Here is a 19585-nt window from a genome sequence, read left to right on the forward strand (position 1 = left end):
TGGAATGGAGTACTCTGAAAAATATATCCCAGTCTTATCGTGCAAATAGTGTTTTATTAAGGTAACTATCCATGTGTATTTTGTGTATTTGTTAACAAATGTATGCAGCATCTCAAATACTGAAAGTTTCTTTCAGTCTAGTATTAAATAAAATTCCACACAAACTGGCAATAAATTGTCATATAAGTAATTTAATGAGATTGCAGAATTACAAGAAATTTCAAGAATTATGTCTTCAGAATGTTTTCTGACCACAACTCCTGGTGTATGGCAGTGACCTCAAATGTAAATTTTAGCATAAAGCAGATTAGACCACTGTGCTAACTCTCAAAGCACACACCAAAATTATGCTATTTGGATGTTTATTTTGTTCCTGGCTGCTACTGTATAGTTAATTATCATGTAAACAAAGCACTTCAAAATAGTTGTCTTCTCAAAATGATTAAGTAGCTCAGTATTTTCTTCTGTTATAAAAACTACCCTCCAAGATTTTAGTGCAAATGTGGACACAGACTCCTTTACAGATGACTCTTGGAGTTTCTGTTTTTTTCGATGAAGTCAAACAGATCCACATGTGAATCACAGAGCTTGGCAGACCTAAAGTCACGCAGAAGTTTGTACAGTGTCCCTGTCAAAAAGGAATAAAAAGGTATATTAGAAAAAATAAAGAAACACCACTTTTTACAGCCAAATTCTGAAAAGTTATATCTTAAAAAATTGGCATTCAGCTCTAAATAATTAAAGAACACAACATAGTTTCATTCTGATTATAGGGGTGTGGTTCTGGGAGAGGTAGAACAGAGGGCTCTAGGGACATGGGCATTATTAGAAGAAGCTGGTTTTCTTGGTGTTATTGACTAAGTTTACTTTACCTAGCAACCAAATGTAACAGGTCAGTAAAGCCAACATGTGGCAGGCGTGTGGCCTCTGGCTCTGCTGCAATGGGAGGGGGGGGGTTGTTACGGTAAGCTCACAGGGTGGTGCCGGGAGGTCGGAGGGCACAGGTGACCCCTTTTAGTTTCTGGAGTCAGGAAGGAGCGGTGTGTGGTGTGGGAAGTAGCTAGAAAGCTGCTGTGACCAACAATCGAAAACTGTATGGGTCCTAATCACTTCACCTGACAGTAACAAAATACTATGTGCTTACTGTCAATGCAGAAAGTGAAGGCATTAAGGCAAGGCATTCAGACACAAGTGTGATCATCCTTTGAACTTTACGAAAAAAAATTGAATCCTTCAAATAAAAATCACTGTCCAGGCTGTTAAAGGCATTCAAGAAGTAAGTAAAGGTCTCCATTTCCCTTATATTAAAGGCCCAGGTTTTTAGAAATGCCGCTTTCAGTCAGACACCAGCTAACCCTTTAAAGAAATTATTAGGTGTTCAGTAAATTAGCTGGAAAATATACAAGCTTTAAAGTAATGCGATGTTAGAAACTGGAGAAAAGAAAACTGCATGTCTTGGGAACACTCACCTACTGTAATCCCTTCTGCGAACATCAACTCATATATGCGCTGTAGGCGTTGCTTCAGATTTTCATCCCCAAAGGTGAAGAAAGCCAAACCCCTCTTAGCCTTTGCTGCTGCCATCAGCTGGATCAGAGCTGCACATGAACAGATAAGAACTTACATACATTTATTTCATGTTGCACTGTGACAGACTTTCCTAAATCCTAACCCTTCAACTGTTGTGATTCAGTGCTATATAAATTAACCTGAAGTGAACTGAATTGTCCTGTTTTCTGTCTCGACCAATAAGACATGATTACTCTGTTTGCTAAATATATCCTCTTAATCTGTGTATGGTAAGTGTATTTCTGTCTGACAACAGGGTAATAAAGATGTGGTGAGACCCTGTATAAATAGATTTCCTCTGGTTCTGTGAATTCCTCATTACACTGCTGTATGGACTAAATTCTTTCTTGTAAGAATAAAACTCTCCAGCAGCTGACTTTTTTTTTTTTAAATTTAATACACCATTAATTTCCACAACAAATGTTGCACTCAGTTTGTTCTTAACCATTTGTTTGGTTTGTAGAAATAGGTCACATTTATACATTTAATCAGCTGGCTTTCTTTGATGTCAGAAACTCCAAATCAAAGTGTAATCCTGCATATATGATCAAGCATATCACTTTAGTCCTTACACTAAATTCAGAGACCTTTGCACTAATGAATATAAAGAAGTTCACCTTTGAGTTGTGGGTCTCCATTAAAGGCGCCACAGCCCCATTTTCCCGTAGCGATATCTGGGTTTTCATGCCCATCGTACCCTTTAAATCCACAGTAAGCCTTCAAAGATACATGAGATTAATTCATTTTAGATTGCAGTCATACATTATAAGCATGGGTTTACTTTTAAGTAGCATTATAAGCTTTACTATAACTTTTAAGCAAGCAATACAAATATGTCACAGATGAAAAGTAAAATACAAGTATGAAAATATTAAATAATTAAATTTGTATGTATACATGCCCAGTCAGAGGGTTTGGACAAACCCACTCATTTATTTATTTTTTTAATTTGTTTTTTTGTTGTTTTGTTTTATAATCATGAGATTAGGTTTTCAGTTCTTTGTAGAATTGCATTCATGTCTCATTTCCTGTGTACAATACAGCATGGTTACACACAAAAAGTTGTGTGTAACACAAAAGTCTTGTTAAGGCACAGTTATTCACTTATTCACATAGTTTTTCCCAATTGCTGTTACGGCCCTGGCCTGGGGAGCTGATTTGGACTAAGCACACAATCTTGCCACCATGCACACTGCAGCAACTCTGTTTTGTTGTGAAATTTCCTCACAAGTTGAATTCTGCTCACATGCTCTTCTAACTAATATCCAACCTGTGGGACATAGGCACTGGTAACATTTAACATCGACGTTTTTATTTCTAGCTTTAAACTCTTGATGCTGTTTGACATTCTCGTCACCTACACAACACTATTTACATTAAAGCGCTCATAAAAGACACTTAAAGCAAGACACGTGCTTCAATACCTAGGAGGAAGGGCATCTGGTGTAAAAAAAAAAGATCTGCCAAATCAGTTGAAATAGCTTTCAGCTAGTTGAAAGGTTGAAGATGAAGTTGAAAATTATTTACTTCAGAGAATTAGTTCATTAAAATTACCCCCCTAGAAACTACCACCCAGCAAATTAGAGTATAAAACCACATTAGCAATTTGTAGGAGATTGCCTGAATCAGACTTTCATAGTGGAACTACCACAAATCAGGGACGCCTATAAGAAGAGAACTGCTCGGACCAAGACAAAAATTTAGACATTTAGCTATTTATTTAGCCATGGACTTTGGTTTGGTGTGTCCAAACGTGAGACTTTTGTGTCCATCCACCAAGAGAATGTAATGGTGATGGATCTCTTGTGTCAGTGATGGAGTTCTGCAAAATAGGATCAAGGCATCACTATCTGCCAGTCGTAACCCAGCTGAAATGGTTTGAGATTATCCAATCCTACATTGGGTAGTAAACAGTGTAGTATATGCTTCCACGTGTGTGTAAATGGAATACACAACTCAAGATGAGACTTTTCCTTCGTGCTTCTTTATTTTCTGCCAACAAAGAACAACCAAAGGAACAATAAATAACACATAATAAACTTCACCTTGTTCAGTTCTCGGGTAATATGTCTCATTCTGTACTGATCCACGCTGTGTCTGAAGTTCATAGCATCAATGGCCAGGATCTTTGTCTTACGCCGAGCCCATTCATCCCTAAAAATTGGATCAAAATGCATCAGAAAACTCAATAAAAAGTTCTAAAAAAAAACAAAAGTTCTAAAGGCAAATAATGAATGACCCCCTCAGACCTTTCAGACTGATCTTCATAAGGACCTGCCCACTCAAAGGAGTCTCCAAAACCTGAATAGGAGCTGAACTGCTGTGAGCCTGAGAAACAGACAACAAAAGTTGTACATTAATACAAATATTGATGCATATTCATTTTTAGTGAATAGATTTATCATGAATTTCTGTACTATATTCATTTTCCCCATTTTTAATTTCCTAGAGCTATTTATCTTAGCATTATCTTTGTATTCGAGTGGAGGCACTTCCAATGTTTCTGTGTGTTTTTTATGTGTAATATCTTTACGTATGTTGGTAAACAGACTTCAGTGAACAGGGTTTACAAGTTGTTATATTTAAAATTGAAAAATTACTTGTTTTCAACTATCTTTATAACTCTGTGTTATTATACTTACATTATAACCAATCCGCTCCTTTTTGTCCACTTAAAATATGTTTACAGAACTATCGTTATATTTGTTGCAATTTCCACTGTCCTCTTGGCCAGATTACTCTTAAAAAAACATTTTAATGTCAATGAGATTTTTTTTAACTGGATAAGTAAAACATATATAAAAGTCACTGCCAAAAACTGATTGCGGCTTCTACCTTGTCACAGGAATGTTGTTTGTGGCTCAAGATGATTTGATATCATTTATGAAGCATACATTTGACATATGCTTCACATATTATACACCAGCAAGTTATTTATAGCGTTTTAAATCAGTTTTTGGCAAATACCGAAAAGAAGTTATTGGCAGACAGTCACTTTTTGGACACAACATCAGCATCTCACAGATTCTGAAGCTGCAGGTTTCGTCACTTAGACCAAAATTGACTGAAACAGCAGAAGAAAATCAAAACTACACTTCACTTCCACCACAGCTGCATTATTCACTTGCTTATTACGCACCAGTCTACCGCTGTGTACAGTGCTGCTGGTTTTTGTTGTTGTTGAGGTTTTTTGGGGTTTTTTTTTCAAAATTGACCTCCGACAAGAAAACATTTTTGATCTTCTACAGAATATTTTTTAAGTTATAAAAAGCCAGGCCAGGAAAATTTCCTTCATGTTTTTCTGTGTTTTATCCTCAGTTACTTTGACACAACAAGCTGTGATGCTTATACCTTTGAAGTCTCATAATTGTAGCTGAAGAAGTAGAGCAGGTCATCTGCTGATTGGAAAGTTTGTGGTTCAATCCCTGGCTCCCCCAGTCTGCATGCCAAATATCCTTGGGTAAGATACTAACCCCAATGCTCCAATGCATCCATCAGAGTATGAATGTGTGTGAATGGTAGTTAAAAAGCACTGAAAAGCATAGAAATTAGTGCTGGTGTGAACGAGTGAATGTAGCGTGTTGTATAAAGTACTTTTAGTGCTCGAGGAGTAGAAAAGTGCTATAGGAATCAGTCCTTTCCATGTATCTAACCAATATCTCATTTAAAAACATGAGGACTTACAGGTAAGCTTTAAATTTCTAGTTTATCAAATACCACTGAGCAGAACTTTAATTTAAATATGACCTCTCTTCCTCCTCTCCTGTCCTGTCTTTCTCAACTTTCTCCATCTCTGAATGAGAGAAAAGGTATCTAATATCCAAAGAAAAACTTTCAAACACTTTCACGAATCCTGGAGAAATGCTGTTACTAAGACTAATTGGAACAAGATAGAAAGAAATGAGGGATGGCTCGAGACTCTTGCACAGTATTTTGATTGTTGATTATCCATCCATCCATCCATCCGCTACCGCTTTTTCCTTTTCAGGGTCGCGGGGGGCGCTGGAGCCAATCCCAGCTATCGTAGGGCGAGAGGCGGGGTACACCCTGGACAGGTCGCCAGTCTGTCACAGGGCTAACACACAAGGACAGACAACCATTCATACTCACATTCACACCTAGTGACAATTTGGATTTTTCCAATTAACCTATCCCCACAAACTGCATGTCTTTGGACGGTGGGAGGAAGCCGGAGTACCCGGAGGGAACCCACGCAAACACGGGGAGAACATTGCAAATTAATCAATTGATTGTTGATTAATCTGTCATTTTGCCTCAAGTGAAAGAAAATAGTTATAGTGAACTGTAATTTGCCAGAACTCAAAGCATCATCCTTACACTGCATTTAAGTAATTATTGTAAAATAACTATGACAGGATTAATTCACATCCCTTGATCTCCCTGTTTCTGACTTTCCATGTATACACACAAAAAGCTAGAAAGGTCCCAACACAAAGCTATGCTGCAATGCTATGATTTATTTGGTAACATGGTCCTAACTGAATTAGATTCTTTTTGTTGTTTTTTGATGATTATTTTAATTTCAAAATTGAAATATAACATATAATTGTTAATTTTATTTTCTTTATCCATCCTTACTATTTTTTTGTCTTAAATTCATGTTATAGTTGATTTTTTTAAAATAACCATTTATGTTTTCTGACATATGAGTGTGTCATTCACTTATTAAAATAGCTATGAATTTAAAAAAGAAATCTTTATAGTAGAAAAGATGGAACCAGTTGTTATTTGATATTTTGGCTTCAAAAATTAACTTAATTAATCATTTTAATCATTCAGGCAATTTTTGTATGAAATCAGCCTAATTTTTGTGAGATGATTAATCCATTTATGAACAAACCTGTAATGATCAGACACTCATTGTCTTCAAGTTTCTCTGTGAAGAGGCGAGCTACAATCAGTTCTGGATTTATAACGAACAGGATCTCCTCCTGCAACAGACCAGAGCCCAGCACACCTCCACCTATCAAGCTGTTAGCGAAGTCTACCTGCACATAGACATACATAGACACACAAATAACCAAATCCCAAACAAAAAATATGAAACTGTAAATCATTATTCATTTGGGACAGTTCTTACCTGAAGCATGCCTTTACCTTCAAGCTCAATCTGACCTTCTGAGGTGATATGAAGTTTAGACAGATTCGCCTTACAGCTATCACATGAACAACAACATGATTTAGAGAAAATCAAGGTAGTAAATCAAGGTGGTAACACAGCTGCTGCTTTACCACAGCAGATCTATCAATCTATCAGTTATTACCTTTCCCATGTGGGCATGTCCGTGTAGCTGAGGCACTCCCTCTCAAATGTCACCAGTCCTTTAGGTCGGGTACCTGCAATGACATTGCTAAACACCAATGGACTCTTACTGAGATGTCTCACAAACGGGCAGAATGGGAGGATTCAACTTACTTGCATCTGTAACTTCTTTAAAATAATGCATGATGGCCCTCAACTTTTCTATCTTCCTCCTTGACCAGTTTCCAAATAGACTGTGTGGAGAATGATTATTAACAATTAACATACATTAGGCACACAAAATGAGAGACTACAGTGAAGGGATTTTTTTTTCAACCTGTTGAAGTTGATGCTGGGGTAACCAGAGTACTCTGCGTTGGGATTGGAGGTGTTACGGTGAGGGAAGGTGCAAAAAAAAGCATTGGCAAGTAGGCAGGATATCTGAACCTGAGACATTGTGATGGCTGCACTCTGTCCCTTTCGTAGAAGCGGGATAGCCTGAGAACATGGAAACGCATTTTGTCAGTCAGATTATTTATTTTCAGGAGAACTTAATTTTAGTTTTCTCATCGAAAACTATTCGTTTTAGAATACAAATGTCCCTAATAATTAATAATTGTTTCAAGTTAATTGGCATTAATTTGTCCAAAGGTGTCATGGTACTGAGTTAATTATATGAAGTGCTCTGCAGACCCACATATACATAACAGCTTAGTGTAACATTATAACGTTAACAACTAGCACCAACCAGGAATGCTGTCTACTTTTGTTCATATTTATGTTCATTTTGATCATCATGCATACAACAAAAAGGCGTTAAAAGTAAACTTTTTTAAACCTTTTCACAGTAAGCTTTGCTGTTCTTCCCTGTTGTTTTAGACAATCAGCAGTCTACCTACTTACAGTATAGGATGAAAAAGGTTCCTATTTTTACTGGAACCTTTTTGCCTTGAGGTGGCTGCTATTGTGATTTGGCACTATGTAAATAAAACTGAATTGAACTGTTATTTTGCAGAACTGCGCACAAATGTGTCTGTAGTCTCTGTGTTGTCTCACAGTCCCTATATTAAGAGACTTTACACCCAGAGACTTCGCAAACCAGTGGACTACAGCCTACTTTTATATCTATTTTTGGAGTTGAAAAAATAAGTACCTTTCAGATACTGAAAACACAAATGTGTCGGCTTTAGGTCTAAATAAGCATCCTGATCACAATCTAATTAAAGTCACCAAGGCATTCTTAATAGGTTATGTATCAGTGCCGCACGATTAGATATATTTTAATATCAGTCGCAATTTTGGCTTTCTACAACAGATGAATATGATTGAATGATACTGTAAATTTCTGAGGGGCCAGTGGAATACAAACCAAAAGCAAATCAAACACTGACCACACGCCTGCATGTTCTAATCACACACATGACAATCACAGTTGACTTTAGTTTGCTTCTCGGAGATGTGCTGAATGAGCACCTTACTGATCTTCAAATGAATGAACTTAAATGTAAAGGCGAAAGTAATGTCCTAATGACTTTGTGTTAAGATTTTGCACATTTTAAAATTTTATGTATTCTTTGAATTTTTCTCCAAAAGAGGGACTGAATTCAGGTGAACAAGGAGGAGCATTTTTATTTTAATCCAATAATTTGTACATTTGCAGGAATGCAGCAAAGCATTAATGTTGTATTGTTTAAATGACAGCACACCAAAAAGATTTTTGTCAATAAAATCAATGAATAATGATGATAACTTGAAGACTAGATGTAAGTGCAGGAGGCACAAAACAAGAGATGTTTATAGATAGATGCTTTTTAACCGCTTCCACCAACACCAGGTGCTTATTTCTTCATTCCTTTTCAGCATATTGTCATTCATGTAGTCTGAGAAGAAACTAGGGTCCTGCACCTTTTGCGCCCTAAGAAATATATTCGATTTCTGTTTAATTTAAAGAACTTTCCTTTTAGTGACATTTCAAGATAGTGACTCAGTATTTGGGGCTACTTCAAAGAGACTTGGAGCATTTTCAACTGTTCAAGTTTCAATTTTACAATTTTTGGCAATTCATTGCTTATATGAAAATGCTATTCTCTTGATTTTCAAGTTAAAAGTCTTTTGGAGGGTTTTGTATTTCTTCGATTTTCCAAGAAGATCATTTATTTCAATAGTCATCACAATATTACTTGTAGAAGATAACTGGAAATGATACCTTATTCACAAAGCTAGGGAGCTTCAAGGCCAATGCAGCAATCTTTGGAAACAGTGTCTTGTAGTAGTTTTCTGTATCATGGGTATTCTGAAAAGAAAATATGTTCATTGCTTATTATCGCTCATTTAAATAGTCAAGTCACAAAACTAATAATTCAATTACCAAATGTGGGCATTCACCTGATCCAATGTGTGGAGGGCATCAAATGACCACTGATCTTTATATTTGGGGTTATACTTGATGATAGCTTCCTGATGAGAGAAGTTTTAAGACCACCTAATATGCTTATATAACAGTCATAGAAATTCACATTAAGCATGGTCAAAGAATAGCACCCGTTTAACTTTTCATGTGTCCTTGGGAACAAATTTCACATTATCAGTGTAAAAATGAACAATGATTAAATGTCCACTCTTGCCAACATACCTCTACATCTTTGACACTGGCTGTTTTCTTACTGGCCAGAGATTTCAGCTTTTTGGATATCACATCCCACCTTGACTTCTGATGTGCTACCTGAAATGACAATTACATTTATGTGCTCTGTTCCATTTGAGACAACATATAAAATCTGTATTACTTTTATATAAGCCTAAATGAAATACAATTAAATTAGTCTCTGTCAGTGGGGGAAAATTTGTAAAACTAGCACACAACTGGAGACTGTGAGTCATAGTCCTGGGCTCCCAGCTTTTTGTGTTTTCAACTAATGGTACTTAACATTTAAGTATGAGTTATTGACTTAGTCCAATTTTTGGTTATGGTTTTACGTTTTGTGGTTTTCCGATTGCTCACTGAGGTTAAGATGCCTCAGTTTTTAGTGCTATCTTTCAAAATACAATTCAATTTCATTTATATAGCGCCAAATGGGGCGCAATTTGGGGCAGGGATAGCTCAGTAGGTAGAGTGGTGGCCCCATGATTGGCAGGTCGGGGGTTTGAATCCACTGAACGGCCACCCTGAGGTACCCCTAAGCAAGGTACCGTCCCCGGGCACCCAGTGGCTGCCCACTGCTTCACTGAGTGAATGGGTTAAATGCAGAGAGGAATTTCCCCACAGGGATCAATGAAGTATACATTATTATTAAATCATCACAATAGTTGCCTCATTCTGCTTTATGTTGTAAGATAAAGACTTTACAATTGCAAAGAGAAACCCAACAAAGATATGACCCCTGTGAGCAAGCACTTGGGAAAGTAAAAATTCCCTTTTAACAGGAAGAAACATCTGGCAGAACCAGGGTCAGGGAGGGCAGCCTTCTGCCGCAACCGTGTGGGGTTAAGGGAAGGGAGATGGGGCAAAAAACACAAGTGAAGAGAGCATATTGAGAAGATGGGAACAAGTACTTTGAGAAGCTGATGAATGCAGAATGCAGTGGTGGATAGAAGGGGACAGTTAGTGAATTAGGTGGAGCACTGTGAATGAAGTAAATAGAAAAAAAATGGAATCAAAGGGATATGAAAAGATTATAAAAGATTATTTAAAAAAAGAAAAATAAGGAAACAAGCAGAGGACAAGGACCACATGATCTGTCAGCCCCAGATGAGAAATTCACTGCAATAAAAAATTAAAAATCCAGACTTTCCAGGATCCATGGGATAGTGCCAAGAACTTATACTGTGAGTGATGACATCCAGCAATGGTAAATGGTCTGTATTTGTAAAGCGCTTTACTAGTCCCTAAGGACCCCAAAGCGCTTTACACATCCAGTCATCCACCCATTCACACACTGGTGATGGTAGGGCTGTTCGATATAACGATATATATCGGATGACGATATAAAAACATCTATCGTTTCATTTTACACTATCATTTGTTTTGTGGTGTCGCAAAATAAACTGTTTACGGCAATATTTTTCATTGTTTTGATGGTCACTGTAGTTGCTACATTAATTTCTTAAAGTTCTCTCTTTCTCTTATATTTTATATAACCACACTATGGACGGAAAAGCGCCTGTTTTTATGCTTTGTGGTTAGCAACAACGACGGTAACACCATCGCCTGTCCGCTCGTTTATTTTCCACATAAACCTTTCACAATAAAGCTCAAAATCCTGTTGAGACTTTTCAAAATAAACTGAATGACGTGAAAGAGCTAATTATTTACGGATGAGAATTAAAAAACCGCCGCCAGGTGCTAAAAAATAAATCTTAGACTTAAACGTTAGAACAGGCTTTTCCCGCAGCACGCCGTGTAATAAATACTCACAAAGAAAACGGTGGCCTTTACGACTTATGTCTAAAAATGTATAGTTTCATGCATCGGTTAAAACACTCGACTCCAGCTACATGACGTGCAGCTGGAAACACTTCCCACAAGACGAGCTGCCCGAGATTCACAGAAAATGTTATATTTTTGTGATTTATATCGTTATCGGACGATAGAATTCTTATATCGGGATATGAGATTTTGGTCATATCGCACAGCCCTAGGTGATGGCAAGCTACACTGCAGCCACAGGCACTCCGGGGAGCACTGACAGAGGCGAGGCTGCCGAATACTGGCGCCACCGGGCCCTCTGACCACCACCAGTAGGCAACAGGTGAACTGTCTTGCCCAAGGACACAACGACCAAGACTGTCCAAGCCGGGGCTTGAACCGGCAACGTTCCGATTACAAGGCAAACTGCCAACTCTTGAGCCACGATCGCCCAATAGCTGCAATCACCCGATGACAGAATGACAGAACTCATTTTTAATGAACCATTTGAAAGATATTTAAGATGAGATAAGAGATAATGGAATATGTTTAAATTAACAGGACGCAGAGATATACATGTTGTACTGCTGTCCACCTTGCTGAGGACACAGCTGTCTCTAAAAATGAAACTGTTGATTTACCAGTCGAGCTAGGTCCCTCTCCTCACTTGTGGGCATAAACTGTGAGTAGTGACCGAAAGAATGAGATCATGGATACTAGCGACTAGTGACAGTTATTTTAATACATATATTTCAGTACCCTGTGGCTTGCTCATTAGTTTGAATTACTACTGTGTGAACAACATGCACGTCACTGTACATCAACACCAACTTCTTGCAGTCTTCTTATCTGGCTTTTCTCCTACCTAGATAATACACCTCTTGCAACCTACACAAAGCAATTCTTAGCCTCCAGTGGCTCTTGAATGCCTAAAAACCTGTATAACATGAAAAACCTCTGACAGTGAACTTATCTCTGTGCCTGTCCTGCTAGACCTCAGTGCTGCATTCGATACTGCTGACAGTAATATTTTATTACAGCAATTAGAGCATGCTGTTGGTATTAAATTAATGGGCTGCAGTGGTTTGAATCATATATATCTAATAGACTTCAGTTTGTTCATGTAAATGGAGAGTCCTCTTTACACACTAAGGTTAATTATGGAGTTCCACCAGGTTCAGTGCTAGGACCAATTCTGTTTATTTTGTAAATGGTACACTTAGGCAGTATCATTAGAACGCAAAGCAAACATTTTCACATCTATGCAGATGACACCCAACTTTATCTGAAGTCATATAACACACACCAATTGCAGGAATGTCTTAAAGACATAAAGACCTGGATGACCTCTAATTTTCTGTTTCTAAATTCTGATAAAACTGAGGTTATTGTATTCGTCTTAGAAATATGGTATCTAACCAGATCCTTACTCTGGATGGCATTTGCTTGCCCTGCATAAACACTGTGTGGAATCTTGGCGTCATTGTTTTTTTGTTGTTGTTGTTTTGTTTTGTTTTTTACCAGGATATGTCCATCAATGCACATATTAAACAAATATGCAGGACTTCTTTCTTTCATTTGCACAATATCTCTATAACATCCTGTCTCAGGGATGCTGAAAAACGTCATACATATATTACTTCTGGCCTGGACTGCTGTAATTCATTCGTATCATGTCACAAAAACTCCCTGAACAGCCCTTAGTTGCTCCAAAATGCTGCAGCAAGAGTACTGACAGGGACTAGAAAGAGAGAGCATATTTCTCCTATACTAGCTTCTCTTCATCTTCTCTTCTTCCCTGTTAATCCAGCATTGAATTTAAAATCCTTCTCCTAACATGCAAGGTCTTGAATAATCAGGTTCCATCTTATCTTAAAGAACTTATAGTACTGTATCACCCCATTAGAGTGCATCGCTTTCAGACAGCTGGTCAACTTGGCTCCTAAAATATCAGAAAGTAGAATGGGAGGCAGAGCCTTGAATCTTTCAGGCCCCTCCTCTGTGGAGCCAGCTTCCAGTTTGGATCTCTACTTTTAAGATTAGGCTTAAATGGGCTTGCTGTGTGGCAGGAGGAGCAGGATCCAAATGTAAAACTCTTCTTGTAAAACACATCTGCTCATGGTCTTGAATCACAGGCTTGTGTCTTAAATTGACTTAATATTGCTATTAATGGCAGTTTAATTTTCTGAGGTCTTTATTTCTTTTAGTCACTTTGAGTTCTGGTTTGTGACAGCCACTAAACTTTACTTGGTTACTTACTTATTTCTCCTGAATAATAAGTGAATCCTTTTGCAATGAGGAAGCCATACTTGCCTGTGAACAAGGCATCTTCACAAAGTCGCTGTGCCATAGATCTCTCCCTTTCTGAGATACAAATATCCGTTGAGAGTTGAAAGTATCCACCTGAAAGATAAAAAGTATAATTTCAAGAACACAACCAATACCTCTTTTCCAATAAATCATCCAATGGTTCTCCATGGTTCTTTGACCATGGGGACTCTGTCTGGAGCCTCCCTCTTCCTTATGCAGGGATGGGCATGCAGTTATCATCATGACATCTGGCCTCAGGTCTTCACTGCTCTTGAGGGGCTGTGGACAGTGGGTCTCCTGGGCCTTTCTCTGTCTGCCGCTGACTTCCAGAGGACATTGTTGCAGTTTCTCATCAATTATGTTTCATGACTAACACACATGCAGAGACACTCATGGTCTCATACAAACAACAAAGCATGATTTGATTTTTGTGTATCAGTTTTTTTAACGTTTTGTTACGCAGGCAGTAGTTGTTGACCAATTGTGATTTTTCCTTTATTTCTATGTTTTTGTCTTTGCATCCTTTGTTCTCTTTATGGTAAATGGACTAGTTCTTATAAAGAATTCAAAGCGCTTTATACAACATACATCACTCACACAAACACTTTTTTCTATCTGGCATTCATCCATCCATCCATCCATTCGCTTCCGCTTATCCTTTTCAGGGTCGCGGGGGGTGCTGGAGCCTATCCCAGCTGTCATAGGGCGAGAGGCGGGGTACACTCTGGACAGGTCGCCAGTCTGTCACAGGGCCAACACACAGAGACAGACAACCATTCGCGCTCACATTCACTCGCACATTCACACCTAATGACAATTTGGATTTTCCAATTAACCTATCCCCTCAAGCTGCATGGATATTTATTCTTTACCTGCATTAGAGAGCAACTTGGGGTTATTGTTGTGATCAAGGTTATTTGGTATGCAGACTGGAGGAGCCAGGGATCAAACTACCAACCTTCCAATTTGTAGATAACCTTCTCTACCTCCTGAGTTAAACTTTTCCAGTATCACTTTGCCTTTGTCTTTGCAAATTTGTACCTGCCCACCTATCAGCTCTGGCACTGTAAAACTACATCAATACTAATAGGAATTAATAAATAAATAAATAACTTGGTCTTACATCTATGAGGACTGTGTGTCTCTTGTCGAATCTTAGGGGACCCAGCTTCATGTCTCCATGTTGAAGTCGCCTCATATCCTTCAGCTGACAGCAAGATGAAGTCCGTTCCTTCTGTTGACACTCTGCTTGTCCGTCTTTTACATTCTCTGCACTGCAAATTCTTGAAGAGGATGGCAAGAAGCTGTCTTGATTTGTGCTATCATTGCTGTGCTGTTCTTTTTCATGCTTTTCTTTCTCCTTTTGAGGATTTTGCTGTGTATCATGCTGGAGGGCTTCTTTCATCTGAGAGCTGTCATTGTGTTTCTGGCTCTTCATGTCTGGGATATTTAAAGACAAGACATGACATCAGGATATCAAGAAGAACTTTTGTTTTAACTCCAGGACTGAAGAAAAAAAAGATCCCGGATAAGTACTTTGAAGAAACAGGCAACCAAATACTTGTCCAACACCTAGTTGGTAAAATCACAAACCCTACAGTCTACAAGACACGATTAGACACACTATCATGTCCCGATTTAAAGAAAGAAGCACAGTAAAAAAGAAAGACAGAAGAAAAAAAACATTACTAGAAATTTGTGTGCAGATTAGTCTTTAGGTTCAATGAAACACTAAACCATCCATCCATCCATCGGCTTCCACTTATCCTTTTCAGGGTCGCAGGGGGCACTGGAGCCTATCCCAGCTGTCTCAGGGCGAGAGGCAGGGTACACCCTGGACAGGTCACCAGTCTGTCACAGGGCTAACACATATACACAGACCACCATTCGCACTCACATTCACTCCCACATTCACACCAAAACATTAACATTAAACATTCTTTTAAAATGATATCCACTGACTTTGTTTTCTCCTGCCATATAGATTTACTGTTTTAACCTACATAAAGGTGCATTTAACTCTATGTTAAATCCATCTAATTCTGCATTGTACTCAAGTCCTGACAGAATGGCATGACCACACAGTGGATCCAACAGACTGGGTGCTGCTGGGTGGGAAGCTGTAGAAGGACTTTCTGAGATTGTCTAAAATTTAAAAAAAAAAGACATTGTTATATCAGTGAGATTTTTTCTGACATGAAGGCTATTCTCATCATGCATCTTTGACTGCTTTACTATTCAAACATCTCTGATATTTTTGATTGAATATACCACATGGAATTGTTTAAAGAGATAAAGAAATCACAGCTTGCCCATTCTTCCCATGCCACACACAGCTCAACCTTTATCTCCAGCTCTTCATCCTCAGTGCTGCAGTCGCTCTCAAGCCACTATGCCATAGCTGCTCAACAGCTGCACCACCTCAAACTGAGGCTCCAGTGATAACTGGGAGATGGCTTAGCCTTTCAAGGCCATCCACCTACTGGACTTATGACCAGTAAGTGGACCCCATGCTCCCTGCGGTGGACGCAGCCATGATCCTTCTTACTGGACCTGGGACTGCCTGAGTGTGAGTGTTCTCTGCCGACACTACCCAGCTTTCGAACCCTGGCACTGCTCCAGACTGGCTAGTCTGAGATTACACTACCAGGGGATGCGTTCGGCTCCACCCTGGGTCCAGCATTCTTCCTCGCTGCTCCAATTCCTACACTTTTTTTTATACAAAATTATGATTCTCCCTTGCCTTGTTCTTGGTCCCCTCATGCCACACATAGACAACTCACTGCCACGGCAATCCCCAAGCCCATGTGGCCAGTGGGAGTCCTTGGTGTTAAGGTTTGTGTACAGTATCACTGTATTTAAAATACTGGCGTACGGAGACTTTGAAATCGTAATATGATCATAGAATTGTTTGAATGTTTTGTTAGGTAAGGACTTAGGCTAAAGATCACATGTCAGCTGTCCGACAGTCAGCATAGAAAAAAGCATGGACAGACTATGTGGGAAGATTGCACTCTAGACTGCAAAGCAATAATCTTCAAAATGGTAGAGATTATATATTGGTGAAACCAATAATCCCATGTTCTTCAGTCTAAGTAACAATACTACAATGAAATTACATATAGCCAGACATAGGTTTATCTAAGTGTTAATATTCTACAAGGCCTGTAGTGAAAATGCCAATATTCATAGAAAAACTTTGAAAGACTGTCAAAGCCTGGAGATCTGTTGCTCAAGACCAATTAAAAAAAAAATACAAGAAAGCCTTGGTCCTCAGAAGCAAAATATTGTAATGTTCTAATCATTAAAATTTTTCTCTTTGAGTAATCACTTGGGTTCTGTGGCTGGGAACCCCTGCAAACTGCACATTGCTTACTGAAGGACAGGTTGAATTTCTAATAAGGATTTATATATATATACATATAAATTCGAATGAATTTTATTCCAAGTAAATATCATTGTTTTAAAGTGTCTTGATGCATTCTCAATCATCCAGGAAAGTAAATCTCCAAAAGCTGATTCTGTTCATCTCTACGTAGCGTTTTGTCCAGATGAACAGAATCAGCTTTTGGAGATTGTTTTAAAGTATCAGGTTGCTTGATGGTCCGTCCTTGTCCTCTGCACACTTGACCAGATCTATTTAACAAAAGGTGCAGGCAGTAGTACCCCTCTTTCTGCGGCACTGTTCAAAATAATGCATACTGTTGCAACATGCCTTGTGCTATTGTGCAGACTAACTCTGTGTGCTTAGGGAGGCCAAATACAGCGATTACTCTTTCCATGAGAAGGTAGTTGGGCTAGTTTGTTTCCAAACTGCTACAACGCTGGAAAAGTGTGGATAATAGAAACGGAAACGCTCTTGATCTCACGCGATTGGCTCCGAACTAATGATCTCATGTTCACTTTTTAAACTACGTATCCTCATAAATCATAATTCACACTCACAATTTAGCAGAAAGAAGTTCAGAATGAAACAATTTAACACTAAGAAAACCCCAGGGCTGCCTGGAGGGGGACATTAGGAAGCAGCTTAAGAACCTGTGTATGTAGTTTTACGGTAAGTATTGTCATTTAAAGTCAAGACTGTGAGGATATTGGTTGCAGTCTGTAAAAAACAGTGTTTAAAAGCAAAACTAGCAACGTTCAAATTATATAGGCTACAAGACGAATATGCGAGGGTTAAAGGCTGAAGTCCTGTCATTACACACGGAACACTCACCTTTCAACGCAGACTTCTCCGAAGGTGTTCACATTTAATGTATTTTAACTGCAATGTTAACTGTTGGCTTTATGGGTTTAAAAACAGTCGTCACCAAACCAGACACACTCAGCGTATGTGCCTTTTAGTTCACTTTCACTTTGACACGAAAACGAAAGTAAGGTTCAGGGAGCAGCTATTGGTTAAACTGCTACTACTTTCATTACTCAAGAAACTAGTGATGGGATTTCCGGATCTTTTTAGAGAACCGGCACTTTCGGCTCGACTCACTAAAAAGATCCGAATCTTTCGGCTGCGACTGACTCTTCAGGTTGTTTTGTTGCTTTAAACTTTTTAGCTGTAGCGTACATTGCAGTGAGAGTCCATGGTTTTTGATTATAGCAGATGATGTAGGAGTACCAGGACAGGGACAGACTGTTAAGAATGTATAGAAGTATGAGGACAGAGAGACACTGTTAAAAAGTTATGAGCTGTCTTGATGCAGAGAAAGTGGAGTTTGTCATCCGGGAGCTGTTGCCAAGATTGAACGATGCTCTGGCTCTGTGGTCAAGTTCAGACATAGGCTTTAAGCAACCATGAGCCACTGATAAGCGTGATAGATTAATAAGCATGTATAAAGTCGACTTGTTAAACAGTTCTGATAGGAGAAAGTCAATGAGCACGCAATAAAGTGGATTTGTTAGGGACAATTTACCATCAGCCTTGATAAAGTTTAACTTATTTTGTATTGAAAGACAGACTTTAAAGAAGATTCTTATTTGAAACTGGTGATAAAATCCAGGTCAGATACAGTTACATACAAGCATACAGTACACACTACTGCTCAAAGGTCAGAGGTCAGCTAGAAAAGACCCTGATTTTAATAGAAAATTGGCTTTAATGTAACATCACATGAAGTTTATCAGTAATGTTTCACAGCTTTAATCAAATCATTCATCATCCATAAGTTGTGATGGAAAAATGTCTGCAAGCGTGCAAGAGCCCATTTTTAGAGACAATCATTCCTGTGTTATAATGCTCATTGAAGTTTATCAGGTCAGACGACCAACAGATGATAAGAAATAATCTTACTAATTATTAGAGTTGAAAAGTACTTTGCTAAGCAAAATTCAATGAGGTTAGGCTGGAGATTGAGACGTTAACATAAAAGGTTCAGTTGGTGATGCATGAAAGAAAATAATTTTCTTCTAAAAATCTATTGGAGAATTCTGATTGTAAGAAATGAAAAATATTCAAAGAGTGAAACTGTTTCACACAGTAGAAATTTGTATTCATCGTTTATATTGGGGGGTTTTCTGATTTTAGTGTTTATTTGTGAGTGTAGTTTTTATTTGCATGATTTTATTCTGTTTGTATCACATTGTTTCACTGTGTTATTTTACATTGTTTTAATCCACTGTGGATTGGCTGGCAATGGGACAAATTAGCTGATAGAGATCACATGTTGAGGCATGGGTGTGTCCAGAGGTGTCCTTTCAGCTTTTTAAAGGTCGTATTAAAAGGAAGCAAGCTGAGCACTGGAAGGAGACAGGCCCTAGATTGGAAGAGGAACGCATGAAGGCCAGGTGGAAAAGAGGGCGCGATGCGTGATCGTGGGGGGTGCGATGCCTCGTCTGGAGACCGGTCAGCGTGATGTGGTGACCCAGTCCCGACAGCAGGAACGGCGACAGTAGGAGACAACGCATGTGATTGACATCAGGGCAGATGTACACCACTGCCTGCATTTGTCAGTAGTGTCTCATTGTTGTTCACTGGGTGCAGCCATGTTGGGAGAGGGTCGCCATTGCTATAAGCCAGGGCCTCGCAAACGGAGGGCACC

At 38.7% G+C, this 19585-nt stretch overlaps 1 protein-coding gene across 2 annotated transcripts; it reads right to left on the reverse strand.

The window, feature by feature from the left end:
- Positions 1–175: 175 nt before the first annotated feature.
- On the reverse strand, positions 176–17961 carry pargl (poly (ADP-ribose) glycohydrolase, like). Of its 2 annotated transcripts, none has more exons than XM_086301880.1 (16): positions 17767–17961; positions 14671–14987; positions 13551–13640; positions 9465–9554; positions 9218–9289; positions 9039–9125; positions 7170–7330; positions 7007–7086; positions 6855–6927; positions 6671–6746; positions 6431–6578; positions 3819–3897; positions 3615–3723; positions 2187–2286; positions 1470–1598; positions 176–628 (listed from the first exon to the last, which is right to left on the reverse strand). In XM_086301880.1, the coding sequence occupies exons 2-16, from the start codon at positions 14983–14985 to the stop codon at positions 519–521; spliced, it is 1719 nt and encodes a 572-aa protein (XP_086158006.1). In that variant the 5' UTR covers positions 14986–14987; positions 17767–17961; the 3' UTR covers positions 176–518. The 2 variants fall into 2 exon arrangements, with proteins under 2 accessions (XP_086158006.1, XP_086158007.1); XM_086301881.1 differs by lacking the exon at positions 17767–17961 and adding an exon at positions 15237–17739.
- Positions 17962–19585: the final 1624 nt, after the last annotated feature.

The sequence above is a fragment of the Aulonocara sp. 'chitande type north' Nkhata Bay genome, linkage group LG7 (assembly GCF_057382095.1).
Source record: "Aulonocara sp. 'chitande type north' Nkhata Bay isolate Kocher_YH1m ecotype deep benthic linkage group LG7, A_spYH_male_GT1.1, whole genome shotgun sequence".
NCBI lineage: Eukaryota > Metazoa > Chordata > Actinopteri > Cichliformes > Cichlidae > Aulonocara > Aulonocara sp. 'chitande type north' Nkhata Bay.

Coding starts and splice junctions, on each gene's coding strand:
- pargl (XM_086301880.1), bottom strand. CDS start 14,985: ATGAAGAGCCAGAAACACAATGACAGCTCTCAGATGAAAGAAGCCCTC. Junction 13,641..14,670: donor GACACACAGTCCTCATAGAT/GTAAGACCAAGT, acceptor TTTATCTTTCAG/GTGGATACTTTCAACTCTCA. Junction 6,928..7,006: donor TAAAGAAGTTACAGATGCAA/GTAAGTTGAATC, acceptor ATGTCATTGCAG/GTACCCGACCTAAAGGACTG.